We start from the raw sequence: 16,364 nt of genomic DNA on the forward strand, positions 1-16,364 counted from the left end.
GTTATTCACCAAATATTAAAATTGCTCAGCCTTCATAATTAATTAGCATTTTGACTGAAAATATTTTTGTACAAAGGGGGCGTTTTGCCCCAGCGGTGGGGTAAAACGCCCCCCAAGGTGGGGTAAAATGCCCCCTTTCTTACAAACCAGTTTGCTTCATAGATCAACAGCAAAATTAACAGACAATAGTTTTTAATCTCTAAAAGTAAAAGGCAAGTAATGTATCAACATGTATATATATTAATATTTATTTCAGGAATGTCCAAAATAGCCAAATTTAACTACCTTCCATCAGTGAGCTAACTGTAGTAGCAAGCTAGCTAGCTAGTGCTCACTTTAGGTAATTTCTTCATGTTTTGTTCAAATATTTTTATTTTACCACCTAGTTATACTGCATTAAGTGTAAAACACAGGATTTGATAGACAGAAATATGTTATTATAGTAATCAGAAACTATGCCCCCAGGGGGGCGTTTTACCCCTCAGCGTAGGGGGCGTTTTACCCCACAAGCTATGACTTTAAAAACAAAACAAAAAAAACTATTTAAAATATAATTATATTCCTTATAAATAACATATGATCTCAAACTACAGACTTCACTATTCATCTATCATACATCACTGCGATATCCTGCAGAACAATATTCTCTTAAACACTTGTTTACTAATATCTGAAAATTATAGTATTTACCATGTAATCCTCTTCTCTTCAAATATGTCACTGGTGTCAGCTTCTCCATAGAGATTTGTATTTCCCCGTTATCAACGTTGTGCATAGCAACAGTAAAAATGTATCTTAACTACCTCTAGATGTTATTTTGGGAACATTAGGTGGGGGGCGTTTTACCCCAGGGGGGCGTTTTCCCCCACTCTACCCTACAAATTAGCCCCGCCTCCACTCACTGGAATCTCTGTGTGAAAAGGGCTTCTAAAACGGCAAGTGTTTTGGGTTGTCTCGGTCAGTAGTGGTGAGAATTTACCAACTGTGTTCTGAGGAGGGACAAACCACAAACCAGCAGCGACTGGGTGTTGGGTGACCAAGGCTCATCGATGAACGAGGGCAACAAAGGCTATCCCGTCTGGTCCGAGCCAACAGAAGGTCTATTGGGGCACAAATCGTACAACATTTTTATGATTATTATGGGAGGAATGTGTCAAAACATACAGTGCATCGCACTCTGCTGCGTATGGGGCTGTGTAGCCGCAGACCAACCGATCAGAGTACCTATGATGACCCCTGTCCACTGTCGAAAGCCCCTATAACGGGAACACGAGCGACAGAACTGGACCTTGGAGCAGTGGAAGAAAGTCACCTGGTCCAATGAGTCCTGTTTTCTTTTACATCACGTGGATGGCCGTGTACACGTGAGCCGTTTACCTGGTGAAGTCATGGACTGTGGGACGACAACAAGCTAGTGAAGGGAGTGTGATGCTCTGGATAATGTTCTGCTGGGAAACCCTGGGTCCAGTCTTTCATGTGGACGTAACTTTGACACATGCCACATACCTAAACATTGTTGCAGAGCAAGTACCGTAAACCCCTTCATGACAAGGGTGTTCCCTGGTGGAAGTGGCACACTGTGCACATTGTTCAGGAATGGTTTGAGGAACATGTGTTGCCCTGGCCTCCAAATTACCCAGATCCGTGGATGTGCTGGACCAACAAGCTCGATCCACGGCGGCTCCACCTCGCAGCCTACAGGACTTAAAGGATCTTCTGCTAATGTCTTGGTGCCAGACACCACAGGGGTCTTGTAGAGTCCATGCCTCAGCGGGTCGACGCTGTTTTGGCAGGACGTAGAGGACCAACAGCATATTAGGCAGGTGTTCATAATGTTTTGGCTCATCTGTAGGCTATATAACTGTGAATTACACAAAAGCTAAATATTTGAATGGAACTAAAATGGCAAGATTGTAAAACGTATCAATTGTCCCTTTACAGTTTCATCATCTCCCTCTATTTTATGTTTTGGTAATGCTCCAAATCCTTCTATGACAGACTCTGGGTCATTCACATTATGCCTCGCTAAATAACACATTATGGATAATGTCTGTGCTGCCACCTTTTTTGTTAAAATGACAGCAATTTAAAAAAGTGTAGAAAAATAAAAGACAACACTTCACCTTTAACATTTTTTATTGCATGAAAATCTTGAACAATGCCAAAATATTTCGTAAACTTGTGTGCTGTAACAGAGGCAAACACAATGAGAAAAACTTAAAAAAAAAAAAAAAAGGCCCAAAGTACCACAACTTGACATGTTCTGTCCATTTTTTATTTTCCCTTAATTTTTTCAACCATTAAAGCGTTTATCTGAAGCAGTTTACATATAGAGTTTCCTGCTCTGAGTGTCTTCTCCCGGGAAGAGCGGATAGCATCAAGCAACATCCATGCAGAAAACACTTTGGATGTCACCATCATTGTTGCCCTGCCCAGGAGTCCAACAAACAGAGAAGAAAAGCTGCTGAGAGAATACAAGACAAAATAGAATTAAAAAGAAAGATAGAAAGACAAGAATACAATAACAAAAGGGCTCTATGGTGGATTATTCTCACCTCTATGATCCGGTCATGCTCATTTCTTCATGGCCACCTCAATGGCAGTCACAACTTTTTTGAGTTTTGAATCGGAGTCAACAAACCCATCTCCATTCTGTCAAAGAAAATATCAGACAAATATTAAATATTACAGCTGTACTTTACCACTTTAGATTTGAGTAGCAAACAAGGTTCAAGAAGATAGGCTTGTTCGACTTGAACCGGCGCTGCACAGATCGATCGGTATATGACATCAAAGTACCGCAAGAGCAATTCAAAAGCATAAGGAGCCGTCTGCTCTCTATTCGCTCTCGCCGTATTTTGATGTCATTCACCCATCGGTTTGTGCAGCGCCGGTTCAAGTCGAATAAGCCTGATGTCTGACTCGGATACATGTCACAACAATGAAGAAAAGACTATTTCAACGTCTGTTTCATGCCGACTTAAAATACAGTTTAAGTGAGAAACAGTATGAAGCCAGGCGTCATATAATGGTAAATGCAATATATAACAGTGAGAGAGGATCATCAACTCTTACCTTCTTTGAGTGCACCAACTCGCCATTTACCTCCACCTCAAACCAGCCTGTGGTCGATGGTGTACCCACACCAGTCTGAGCATGAGAAATCATAGTAAAATCAGAAAGATAATTATGAGAAAACAACACTTTGCCCAATTGTACACATTTAAAAATATATTTTTTTATTTTCAGAATTACAGCATAAAAAATGGCAATCATTTAAATCACATACGATCTCAAGTTCGCCTGGGAATTCATCCTCAAGCAACGTCTTGAGTTTGGTGAACTATTTGAATAACAAAAGAGACAGATGTATAGATGCAAAAGATTCTTCCACACGTTAATATTATATTCCATTATGATATACACACAATACATACAAGTAATAAATAAAACCTACCTTGGGCCTGTACCCTCATCCACCACTAGGAGATGACAAACACACACACACACACACACACACACACACACACATTTAAATGATATTCACCTCATTGGTCAAACCTTAATTTGCATGGTAACTAGGGTTTATAGCCTACGACAGTTTCGTGCAAAGTGAGGGAATCGGTGAAAGCATTATTTAACATTTCTGATTCCAGTCTTATAAGCCACCAGTCATGGTTCGCGAACATGCTTATTATGTAAATTGAAAATATTTAACCTATGCAAGAATCCAAACAATTCAACTCATTAGAAAAGCAGGGTCGCACCTAACAACCAGAACACATTGAGCAACAAACAAAACAAACAAAACAGCAACCCTGACAGTTCCCGTCATTATTATTGTACGACACATACGTAAGCTTTAATTGGTTAAACATTTCTTTTTTCGAACGTGTTAGGCTAAACTTAGCGTGTTTATAAGTCAGGTTTAGGTTCTTAAAAAAAAGGAAAAAGCCTCTGTCGAAAAACTGGATTTGAGCGTCAACAGTGTCGCAAAATAAATCGCCTAGTGCAATAATATAACCTACCAGTAAATGATATGAACTTTGACGGTCATCCTGATAGGTGCTGTGAGTCTTGACTGGATCAAGCGGTGGTTGTGCTGTGGTGTGTGTGCAGACACTCAACTGATGTATGTAATTACTTTCTGTTCTGGAATTTTGTTTTGCTGCTATTTCCTGGGATGTTACGAAAGACTCGAGGCGGGGCAACTGACGCATCATGCACCGCAGAGCACACACACACCCCTCGCGAGACTTCATTCAGTTCCTGTTCACTACGGAGCAGCCCTTTAAGCCCTATTCAGACTGGAGTCGACTATTGTTCTTTGCTATTTTAATCCCGTCCGAATCTGTCATGTCAGTGTTTTTCTCACACAACCTCTGTAAAAAATCCCATGGCAAATTACTGTTTTCGGCGAACTCAGCGATCCTCTGGGAAATCTAATCCCGTGCGAATGTCTGTGATTGCTGATGTCTTCTCCTCGAGTGTTTTTAGACCTACCTCTACCTGAGGTTCCCTTTGCCCACCATCTTCGGCATGCTTCATTGCGTTTCAATGTGGATGGTATCCGAAGACAAAAAGAACCATGATGGTTCAACCATCATAGGCCTCCACGTGCAAATACATTACCAAATATAAAACACATTTTTACTCACCTCAGGTTCTCAGAGGCTTATTATACACATACGCAACAAACGCCCCTTATTTTTATTTTTTTAACATTCTCATTACTCAGTCGGCAATTAATTATAGCCTATTGTTAGTTTTTACTGTCTATTTTTCCACTCGATGGTGCGCTTGATGAATGAATTACACAAAAGTTATGTCTCGTGAAGAAAAACGCACGGACTGCAAAACCAACGAGTGTTGACACGGGTCGCGCGCTTTTGCCGATATAGCCTAGTCTACTGATGATCAGTTCACTGCATACAATTCTATATTTACAATAAGCACTTAGGCCTAACTGGAAAATAACTATTAAATAATAAAATAATTAGAGAACTTGCTTGCTAAAATCAGCTTGAAAATGTTATCTCATGATGAAGCAAAGGTGAATCCGTAATTTATTTACCATTTAAAGGTAGGCTACAATTATTTCATCAGTCAGTCGTGAAAGTCTGGTGGTCGAAAGCTTCTGGAAACATCAAATCCAGTAGAGAAGACAATTCTAGAGAAAGGGATTCACGATTGCACAGGACAAAGTTTGAGAGCCCACGCGTAAAAACCGAGCGAGAGCAGATGAAAGTTTATTATAAACAGCCATAAACTCCTAAAGTTTACTTACATATGGGTTTTTATAATAAATTACATATTTTTTTCTTAGGAGGCTTGGTCATAACTTTTCTACTCATTAACCTACTTCTAGTTGGTCAGACTAGTTCTTAAGACAGTCTGTGTCTGTATGCAATTGGGCTTGACAATTTATTGTGCAATAAATGGACATATTATACACAGTAGGTTTCCTGAACAGGTGCTTAGTTGTATATTGTGACAATGGTCATTATTCTATAAAATAATATCCAGACTTTTTATACAGCTTCTAAGTAATATTCCACAATATGTGCAAAATAAAAAAATCAAAACATTTTGCTACAACTCATAGTCTAAACAAACTCTTAAAAAGATAGCAAGATTTTTTTGACCAATTACTTGACTGCAATTACTTATTGACCAACAGTTGTTGTTGTTGTTGTTGTTGTTTTTAAATAAATTTTACTTGACAACTATAATTTTAAATGCAGGCCCTTCAGGCTCTACAACACTTAAGTTTTGACATGTCTGTTCCTCAGCAACACTCTCGAGGGCGTTTCTGCAACAACCCAAGACAGAACAAGCTGTTCCCAACCCTTGGGCAATCTGAACCATCAAAACAACTGGTCTCTTAACTGAGATTATATGGAGGATTTATTCGTCCAACCTTTGCAAACTATTAGTGATTTTAGGCATTATATGAGTGAATACATTAGTATTATTCATGACTTGCATGTTGAATAAACATCATCATAATCATTAGAGGCCATAATATGCCCTTTTACAAAGTCTTACTTTTGTTCTACTAGAATAGGTTTTCATGCTTGAATGTTCAAAAAACACATACTTTTTTTTATATATTTGACATTGTTTCTGCAAGTCTGTTTAGTTCCTGTCTCTATGAAGCCCCTCTTTCCAAAATGCAATCTGATTGGTCAGCTGGACCAGTTTTGCCTTGGACGGGAATTATTTAAATGATGAATATTATGACATGGTCATTCCCAGATAAAACTCAAAGACTACAATCGAGGCATTTCAAGGAGTTTAGAAACAGTGAGCACTGATATAGAGAATAACTCCCTTCGGAGTGACGTTGTGCTTTGTAACTTTGCAGACCGTTTTCATGCTCAAACAGCAACATCACATATGAAAGAAAGTTGAAAATTTAAAAAAAAGCGTAATAGCTCCTTAAAGACCTGCAGACTATTCATTGTCTCTATTCTCTGTGGCAGAGATCTTGCGTGGTCTTTTGGAGGGCGGCACTAGATGTGCAGGTAGCTCATGAGGGAGCCCAAAGCCCTCCAGCTTCACCTCAATGAGATGGCCGGCCAAAGCAAACTCCTCATCGTCTAACATGCCATCACAGTCCACATCTGCCAGCTTCCAGATCCGTCCCAGAACTGAGCTGGGCAGATGAGTGCTCATCATCCAGTTCTTCACTTTAGTCCCACTCAGCTTGCCCTCGTGAGGCGAGAGGTTGTAAAAGATCTCATCGTACTCTGGTTTATCTTTTGATACCACCCATTCTTCATCTGACACAAGATCACTTTCTCCATTGGATCCAGAGCGATGAAATGGGTTCCCCACAATGAAAGGGCCCATGTGAGACCCTTGAAAAGGTCCTCCTTGCACCAAAAGCTGGTCAGCTGCCTTTTCTTCTTCTTGGCGTAGAAGAGGCATCAGCTTGGCAATGTCAGTGTTTAGGAGCTCGTCCAACCCACCTAAGAGCTTAGGCTTGAGGCCTTTAAACTTGAAGTCGTGACTCATGAGTTGCTCCTGTGTGATGATGTGAGAGTTAAACTGCTTGTCAGACAGATATCATATGCTGTAGTGTAACTTACTTTTAATTATCATGCTTATAGAAGCAGCAGAAATTAAATTTCATAATGGGCATGCTTGATTATAAAGTATTTGAACCGTTATACACCTGCATCTTGGCGCAATCTGGAAAATCTCCTCGTGGAATCTGATGCCTCTGTTGGATTCTTGAGTAGATGATGGGAAGGTCATAGATTAGATCTCTCTTCTTTTTTCCTCTGCAGAAAATAAAAGGCATCTCTTCTTTTAGAGAGCCAATGATATAAGCATGGGCCTGTGGGTGAAGAAAGGAAAGAGAAGCCACGTTAATGTTTTAGTAGGACTACATCAACTGACCGCAACAAAACAAGCAGGTAGATGCATTTCAATCACAGCAACTAAATCATTAGTCAAAAAAAGACACCTTTCACAAATTCCATGTATTCTCATCTTCAAGACAATCGCTCCTGCAATCTCAAGCAAAAGCAGCTGTGTGTCACATATTATGTAGAAGAAATGCAGCATAATTAATAATTACATGGTTTATCCAAAAAAAAAATGATTCTGTCATCAATCACTCGCCCTCATAGTTCCGAACCCAAAAGACTTTCGTTCGTCTTTAAATCAAAAATGAGGATGTTTTTAATGAAAACTGAGAGACTTCTGTCCCTCCATTGAAAAAGCATTTCACCAAAACTTTGATGCTTCAAAAAGTTCATAAAGAAACTGTAAAAGCAATCCATAAATTGAGCGGTTTAATCCAGATCTTCTGATGAGACACAATCACTTTTAAATGATGGACAATGATAATTTAATTTAGACCTTTATTTGCATATGCTGATACATTGATCAACACACATCAAATATCAAGTTTCATTAAAATCTTCATTTGTGTTTCGAAGATGAACAAAAGTCCCCACCCCCACCCCCACCCTGCTGTATTTCCAAATAAAACAGGAAGTTCAGATGCTACATGTTGAAAGGTCTGTCCTATTAAGAAAGGGTTTACATCACAGCTTGTCAAAAGAGGTTGTATGTTGATGTAACACAAATATTTTTTATTCTTTTTCTTAGAAGAGAAAGACTTAAATGCATAAGCCTGTGTATCTGCTCAATGACAATTTTGTCAACTCTTCTCAATCCTCTAACATAGATGACCTCAAAGCTAACAGACTTGGATTAAAAGTGAAGTTCATTTGATAAGCTCAAAGGTCCTCACCCTCACAAGCCGTGCTCGTTTCACCAGATCATTGAGTTTCCTCAGTGCAGAATTTCGTGGCAGGTTCAGAATGTCTGCAAAAAGGTCTTCCTCCTCTTGCTCAAACAGTTTCCGATTGTCTGTCATACGCATTGGAGAGGACCAGAAGGAGCCGATGTAGACTCTCAGAACCTCTGGAGTGCAGAACACCTTCCCGAGGGACCACATGAGGGCGCCGTAGACTCGCATCAGCTCCTGGGAGTCCACCATGTCGGCCTTGTTGAGCACCACTCTGAGCTTGTCCTCATTGCCTCGCAATGCCATTATAGTGTGTGAGAACTCATCAGAGATCTCTAGTTTGTGTGCATCACACAAGAGGATGATGCGGTCAACGTGCTCTGCAAACCAGCGGATAACTGCCGGAAAGTCATACCCTGAAAGAAGAAAGAGACGTTGAGGTAATGCACAGGTGTTTGATCAGATATAAACTATGAGCAAACTTCAATTGGATGTGAGAGTCCCTATGCCCTACTCTGGCCCTCAGTGTCTGAACTGTAATCAAATACCTGAACAAACTAATCAAGGTCTTCAGGTCTTACTAGAAAGCTATATGAAGGTGTGTTTGATCAGGGGTAGAGCTAAACTCTGCAGCAAAGTGGATCTCGAGGGAGCCAACGAAAGTCAGAGCCCTTGAAGTGAGGACTTTAGGGGGAGAAGGGCACTTGAATCTCTAATGTACTTGGCAAAAGAAGCAATGAAAGAGAATGTCATTTTCTCATTATCTTCACCTGGAATGTTACTGTACATTTCAAGATGATATTTGTTTTTTTTTAATGCATTATTTATTTGTGTGTGTGTGTGTGTGTGGTCTTTGTATTTCCTACGTTATGGGGACCAAATGTCCCCACAAGTAAAGTAATACCAGTAAATGTTGACCTTTTTTTGGTCCCCATGAGGAAACAAGCTTATATACATAATGATCTTTTTCTTTTCTTTTTTATCTAAAATTGCAACAAAAAAAATTAGGGAGACAGAATATACCGTTTCTACAGTATTATAATCAATATGTCTATGGAATGTCCCCTATAAAACATGGAAACCCAACAAAATCCAGTGTGTGTGTGTTAGTGTTAGTGTGTTCCCTAAACTTTGGATCCTGCTAGTTACTTTTACCTATATGTATCACCCTCAGTCACAAGACCATAAAGGATAAAATTACTTCCTTAAAGGGATAGTTCACCCAAAAATGAGAATTCTGTCAGTAATTACTCACCCTCGTGTTGTTCCAACCCCGTAAGACCTTCGTTCATCTTCGGAACATAAATTAAGATGTTTTTGATTAAATCTGAGAGCTGGATCACTCCTTCATAGGCTTCTAAGGGATTGAAACTTGCTGGCCCAGAAAAGTTATTAAAGAGATCGTTAATATAGTCCAAGTGACTACAGTGGCTCAATCTTAAGTTTATCAAGCGACGAGAATACTTTTTGTGCGCAAAAAACAACAACAAAAAAACGACTTTATACCACTATTCATTTCCTCGAGTGAGTTCACGTAGTAAAACAGCGCAGCGCTTCTGTATTGTACGTCACACGCATCACACACATGACCAGCGTCGGCCAATAGTGAGCCTATGTGTGACGTACAACACAGAAGCGCTGCGCTGTTTTACTACGTGAACTCACTCGAGGCCCAGAGAGAAGGAAATGAATAGTGGAATAAAGTTTTTTTTTTTTTTTTTTTTCACAAAAAGTATTCTCGCCGCTTGATAAACTTAAGATTGAGCCACTGTAGTCACTTGGACTATTTTAACTAACTTTTCTGGGCCAGCAAGTTTCAATCCCTTAGAAGCCTATGGAGGAGTGATCCAGCTCTCAGATTTAATCAAAAATATCTTAATTTGTGTTACGAAGATGAACAAAGGTCTTACGGGGTTGGAACAACATGAGGGTGAGTAATTACTGACAGAATTTTCATTTTTGGGTGAACTAACCCTTTAAAGTGATCAGAACCTTTTACTAACAGACTTATAGAAGGGCCCTTAGTGAAGGGATTCAGTTGTTCATTTCCATTTGGAACAGCGTCCCCTTCCCGAAGTGCTCTTCAAGGGCACAAAAAAGCCCTATAATTCGCCCTATATTGTCGCATAATGTGCACCAAAGAGCACTGCAATCTCCTGAGGGCGACATCACTGAGAAGAAATTCAACTCCACCTCTTTACTTGTATATGGAGTATAAAGGCAGGCCTTGGTTGAAAATTATGATTTTGCATGCAAGTCGTTTTATCCCTTCATTGGTTGTGTACAGCACTGTTTATGACACTTTGTACCTCTACTCATTTTGCGTTTGGCCACAGACAGGATCCCTGGTGTGTCAATGATGCTGATACTCTCAAGGACTCGGTTGGGTAGATGTACACACTGGAATCTGAGAAACAGCAGATGTATCTAATTCAGTATCTTTCAAATTGACAGAACATGGGAAAAACATCCACAGATGCTTCCTCAAAGGGATACCGTCAGCTTGAGCCAAATAATGATGCATTAGTGTTTTCATATCCAGGCTATGTCCACCCTTTCACAAGAGTAATCTCTGCTGATGGAGTGATTTTGACTCTTTCAGTCCACATTCAACAGAGTTTTCCCCTTGTGATTATTATTTCTTCTTATTGCATCATTGCTTCTGTCTCACTTACCGATTGAGGAAAGTTGTTCCAAATGGGCTGAGTTTGCGGAAAGGCTTGTTGGGATCCACAGTTAAAGCATTTCCATGAATAATTCCCTCAGTCTCTCCATGCATTATAGCAGTGAAACTGTTGGTTGTTGGTTCTGGGCCTACTCTGCTTCCTGGATACTCTTGTTCGAGAAGATATCTGCCACACATAAGAACACACTGCTTAAACTAGATCATAATAATGATAGAATATAATTGGTAACACTTTAGTTTAGGGTCCAATACTCACTATTAACTAGTTGCTGAACAGCATGCATATTATGATATTGGCTGTTTATGAAATGTATAAAGCACATATTAATGCCCTATTCTGCATATTCTACATCAGTTAAACTTACCCAATACTTGTACCAACAACTAACTTACCTATTACTACCTATATAATCCCTTAAACAGGCAATGTGCACTACAACTCTTCAGTCTCTTGTAGGAGGCGTGAGAAAGAGTTTCTCATCCAGTACTTTTTTCATGTATCATAATTGGGCCTGTTTTAAGATTGTGGGTCACATGGCTTTGTTCAAGTTTTCTGGGATCGTTTAGTACGCCTGACCTAAATCAACACTGCTGCCAATGGTGCAGGACATTCTGACTTTTGTGGAAAGTAATTACATATTAATCTTTTCCTCAGTAAAAAAAAAAAAAAAAGAGATTATGAACATTGTCTTATGATGCTGAAAAACAAGTCACATGTTGTTCATGATGTTATTTAGCACATTATGAAATGTTTGTATCCCCTGAGATGCATGTAGCCCAGATATAAAACTATTATTTTTTTAATCATTTTCCACTCTTGCCTGTTTAATGGATAATATAATATAATATAATATAATATAATATAATATAATATAATATAATATTTGTATAACAGTGGTAAAAGATGCATTACATCACATTACATAATTACTTACAAGATGTGAAATATATCTTAAACATTTTAACATCTTAAAACTTTTATTAATTCACATGTAACAAGTTTTTATGAATTTTATAGCACTTATAACTATGCGTATTGTTCTGAAGAAAGATGCAATTATTATTCACCTGATAAAAGTGGTCTTGCCTGTAGAGCACTGACCCACCACTAGTATCATGGGCTTGTTGTCGAAGTCTGCATCTTCAAGGCTTGATGAGTGGAAATCGGAGAAACCATAATACTTCTCCAGAGGGAGCAATTTTTGCCGGTAGAGGGTCTTTAAAGCCTCAGTAACTGTATGAACTTCCTTCAGACATTTACCACCCCTGTTCTTCATTTCTTTACCAGCCATTGGGCTGCAGCGGTCTGAGAGCTTCAGTAGAGTTTTCCTGCATGTACATACATAATACAAATGAATGAATATAGTATGGTTTTAATTGTAGAGAGAGAGAGAGAGAGAGAGAGAGAGAGAAAGAGAGAGAGAGAGAGAATTTCACTTCACAAAATTAAACAATAAAACAACACATCTTCAACATTTATAGGTGAAAAAAGATGCCTGTCACAAATGCCTGCCAGATGCCTGTCACAGAGAAGGAGTCGACTAATCAGTAATGCGCTCACACACACACACACACACATACACACGCTCGCACGCACGCATGCACACGCGCACGCACGCACACTCACTGAATTCTAAATTGTTCAGAATTCTGAAATGTTGATTAAAGGGGTGGTTGATTATGATTTCACTTTTCTAACTTTAGTTAGTGTGTAATGTTGCTGGTTGATCATAAACAACATCTGCAAAGTTACGATGCTCAAAGTTCAAAGCAAAGGGAGATATTTGCTTTTAAAGAATTCACTTTTTAAGGACTACAACAAACGGCTGGTAGGGACTACACAACATTCCTCCCGGGTTAGTGACATCACCAACCCTAACATTTACATAAACCCCACCACCTGAACAAAATTTATAGATTATCAAGACAGAATATGCTAATCAATGACTAGAAGATAACTACACATCAGCTACATAAATTCATCAACCATTCAGAAACGTCTCTCCATCATTGTCTGAATCCGGTTTGAACATAAAAGGCTAAAAGTTTTAGAAATTTTCAGTGCATGTCTGTGTAAGTGCAAGCTGTTGAAGCTCCGCCCCCTGTGCCGGGAGCAGCAGCTCATTTGCATTTAAAGGAACAGAAACAAAACGGTGCGTTTTTGCTCACACTCAATTGACAAATTGTCAAATTGACAACTTTAACATACTATATAAAAATATCTGCGGGGTATTTTGAGCTAAAACTTCACATACACACTCTGGGGACATCAAAGACTTATTTTACATCTTGTGAAAAGGGCATTATACCACCCCTTTAATTGTTCTACTTACCTTTTTATTTCATTTTCCATTTATGTATCTATTTATTTATAGAGAGAGAGTCAGTAATATGACATATTTGTTGACTTTTTTTATTTATTTTAAGTGCAGAGAAATCAGAAAATGCTGACTGAAGAAAACCCCAGATTATAAACAAAGTGGTTGACCAACACAAGACATTTAAATGTCAAAGTCCTAAAACCCAAGTACAATTCACTCTTTAGAGGTCCAACAGCTTGTCCCTTTGAGGGTGCTGCTATGTTGACATCTTTGTACCTTATTTACCCCTAAAAGGCTCACAGTATTATCTTACACTCTTACAAATAAATGTTCTTCATTGACATTGAAGGATTCAAATTTAAGAATCTATTTCAAATATGCTTCCTTACATAACATCACGGTAAATAATATTGTATTTAGTGTTTAAGGGTAAGATAATGATTCTGCTCAGCAAAGTTGCCTTTCCTGTTTTCTCCTTATTGTCTGTAAATGGCTCTTGAAGGCGCAGTTTCACTCAGACTGATGGGATTAGCACACGAATGATTCACTGAGAATCTCACCTTTTGTTCTGCAAAGGGCTTTCGTACCCAAATGGCTCTTGGAGCCTTATGCTGGCTGATTGGATCATTTGAATGATAGTGTTATGCTGATTGGTTCTGTCTCTCTTGAGCAAGTCGGATAACCTGCCTAACTGGTTTCTTGATTGAATCAAACGCCTATGCTTTGTCTTGATTTGTCTCCACCTTCAAAAGCCCCTCCTCTTAAAATGCCTATAAGACACCATGTAAATTTATATACTTTAGATTATGTTGGACGAAACCGCAGCCGCGCTCAAATAAAGAAACTCTTCTGTTTGAACGTGATCCCAACGTCTCCTGGTCTGCTTTGAAGAAAGAAAAACTTTACAACAACATCTACGGATTTATAAAGAACCTTTAACATCCATTGAACCTTTCCATTGCACAAAATGATTTTTATAGTGGAAAAAGGTTTTGTTTTTTTCCTTCCTTTTAGGGATCTGGAAACCGTTATTCATGCATTTACGTATTTCAACAAGACAGGACTACTGCAATTCATTGTATTTAGGGATTGCTCAATCTTGTTTATCTCTCCTCCAGCTGGTCCAAAATGCTGCGGTCAGGGACTAGAAAGTATTACTCCTGTTTTGATTAGGTTGCATTTAAAAAAACATTGTATAATAGTATAAGAATGACTTCATAGTTTTATGGTGCTTTAGCTTTATGGTTCATGCTGCTAGGCCAAATTCATCTGCGCATACTTCAATCAATGCATTGTTTAACTATTATAATTGACTATAGCATATACACTGTCAAGTGCATTTAACAACTTACACTGCATGCTCCCAGTGATCACATTTAACAATAAGTGTAGATGGACTCACTTTGGCAGTGCTGTAGAGCTAACAGATGTGCTCTTATCCCAGACACATCTGCAGAACAGAGGGGAGTAGCCCACTGTTTCTCAGGACTCTCACAGATTTTGCCTGATGGGAAAGTGAAGGTCCAAGGGTGGAGTGAGACATATAAAGCATTCAGAAATGATAGTGTCATGCCATCTGTCTGGAGCTCAGCCTTAGAGCTCATAAACATGGGCTGAGGGTGGAAACTGTGGAGATTATTTCCTTCATAACTGAGACATGAACATGTACATTCATACTGCTTTAGTGTTGGATTTTGTAATGCATAAAACAAGAAAAGTACAAAAATTACTGTTATGTAAGCTTTTATAAACAGCAATAATTGCAGTGCTTACACACTAATGGCAAGATCTTATTTTAGGTTTGAATTTCAAATGTAGGCTGATCTAATATCATTTTAAAAGGTTATTTTTTTCAATGATGGTTACAACCAGTGTTGGGAAAGTTACTTTAAACAAATTTTATTTTATTTTTTTAACTTGTACTTTTACTAATTGCATTACTTAGTGACTTTTAATGGAAAGTATTTTGTATTAATGTTTCTCACCTGGGCTGGGCTTGCTTGTTTGTTTTTTAATAACCAAAAAATATTTATTTTTTTGCAAATGTAAAGTCCCATTCACACCAAAAGCAAAATGAATATTTCTTTTTTCACATCAAAAGACGATCCTGCGCACACAACGCCTCTGCCTTACTCCCAATTTCTCACAACATGGGGCAAGAGAGGTGTCAGACAATGAATGGGAAATCAAATTTACTTGAATTACTTACTTGAAAATCCAATATTTTGTTGTAAATTTAAAAGAAATCTTACTTTAGTCGTTACTTTAAACAAGAAATATGATTAGGTAACTCGCATTTTACTACAGCCAACACATGCTGAAGTTAATTGACATATATCAGTTCATATTCATATAAAAAATTGAAGAAGAAAAAAAAAAGATTAAATGAGAATGCTAAGCCATATCTGAAGGTCTTACCTGTTTAGGACCAGTTAAGATTTTCTTTATGCAACAGCAATTGCAGTTTACTTCTTCCTTCAAAATGCACAAAGTAAAAGTTGAGTCATTTGGCTTTCCTTTTGAGTATTATGTATAGGTTTTAGCAGGTGGTGATGTGCAGATGTCCTATTGTCTTCAGTGTCCCAGTGCTGGATGAAGACAAATGTCCTCCTCTGCAGTCAGAAACAGCAAAGCTTTCAACATCAACCATTTTCCACGCCTGTTCAGCACTAGTGCTTCCCTCTGGTTCAGTCTTCTTATGTTACAATTATAAGGGAGAGGTCTGAGTAAACCAGTGAATTATTATTTTATAGCCTAGATCATCATCCTTAAGTGTTCACTGAATGGAACTAATTATGTGCAGGCAATTTGTATATGTCTTTCTGTTTACTATTTTACCATTAAAAGATTGTGGACAGAGCTTATGATAGAACTGTTCTCTCAACAGTTCAACATACTTAAGATAATTTCCCCACATTTATCTGTTACAAAATATAGTTGCTCAATGCTCTGAAATCTATAGATTATAGAGATATAGATCTATAGGAGCCATAGATGGAGGTCACCCATGGCCTTTAGTTCCGGGAGACGTGCCAGGGGGAGAGTGGGGTGATTTGTGCCAGGGGGGGAAGTAGTTCCACCCCTTGTTTCT

At 38.6% G+C, this 16,364-nt stretch overlaps 2 protein-coding genes across 4 annotated transcripts; both read right to left on the minus strand.

Annotated features, from left to right (window-relative positions):
• Nucleotides 1-2,118: 2,118 nt before the first annotated feature.
• On the minus strand, nt 2,119-4,489 carry selenow1 (selenoprotein W, 1). Of its 2 annotated transcripts, none has more exons than XM_084413883.1 (6): nt 4,029-4,489; nt 3,458-3,482; nt 3,290-3,343; nt 3,076-3,150; nt 2,556-2,652; nt 2,119-2,464 (listed from the first exon to the last, which is right to left on the minus strand). In XM_084413883.1, exons 1-5 carry the CDS (start codon nt 4,055-4,057, stop codon nt 2,575-2,577), a joined length of 261 nt encoding a protein of 86 aa, XP_084270009.1. In that variant the 5' UTR covers nt 4,058-4,489; the 3' UTR covers nt 2,119-2,464; nt 2,556-2,574. The 2 variants fall into 2 exon arrangements, with proteins under 2 accessions (XP_084270009.1, XP_084270010.1); XM_084413884.1 differs by having other exon boundaries at nt 2,119-2,461; nt 4,029-4,194.
• Nucleotides 4,490-5,207: 718 nt separating this feature from the next.
• Nucleotides 5,208-15,976, minus strand: ehd2a (EH-domain containing 2a). 2 transcript variants are annotated; one of them, XM_084414112.1, is made up of 8 exons: nt 15,692-15,976; nt 14,676-14,777; nt 12,021-12,281; nt 10,942-11,118; nt 10,576-10,673; nt 8,270-8,682; nt 7,181-7,345; nt 5,208-7,029 (listed from the first exon to the last, which is right to left on the minus strand). In XM_084414112.1, exons 3-8 carry the CDS (start codon nt 12,242-12,244, stop codon nt 6,457-6,459), a joined length of 1,650 nt encoding a protein of 549 aa, XP_084270238.1. In that variant the 5' UTR covers nt 12,245-12,281; nt 14,676-14,777; nt 15,692-15,976; the 3' UTR covers nt 5,208-6,456. The 2 variants fall into 2 exon arrangements, with proteins under 2 accessions (XP_084270238.1, XP_084270239.1); XM_084414113.1 differs by lacking the exons at nt 12,021-12,281; nt 14,676-14,777; nt 15,692-15,976 and adding an exon at nt 11,346-11,456.
• Between the last annotated feature and the right edge of the window lie 388 nt (nt 15,977-16,364).

Source organism: Rutilus rutilus (genome assembly GCF_951802725.1).
Source record: "Rutilus rutilus genome assembly, chromosome: 7".
NCBI classification, from domain to species: Eukaryota; Metazoa; Chordata; class Actinopteri; order Cypriniformes; family Leuciscidae; genus Rutilus; species Rutilus rutilus.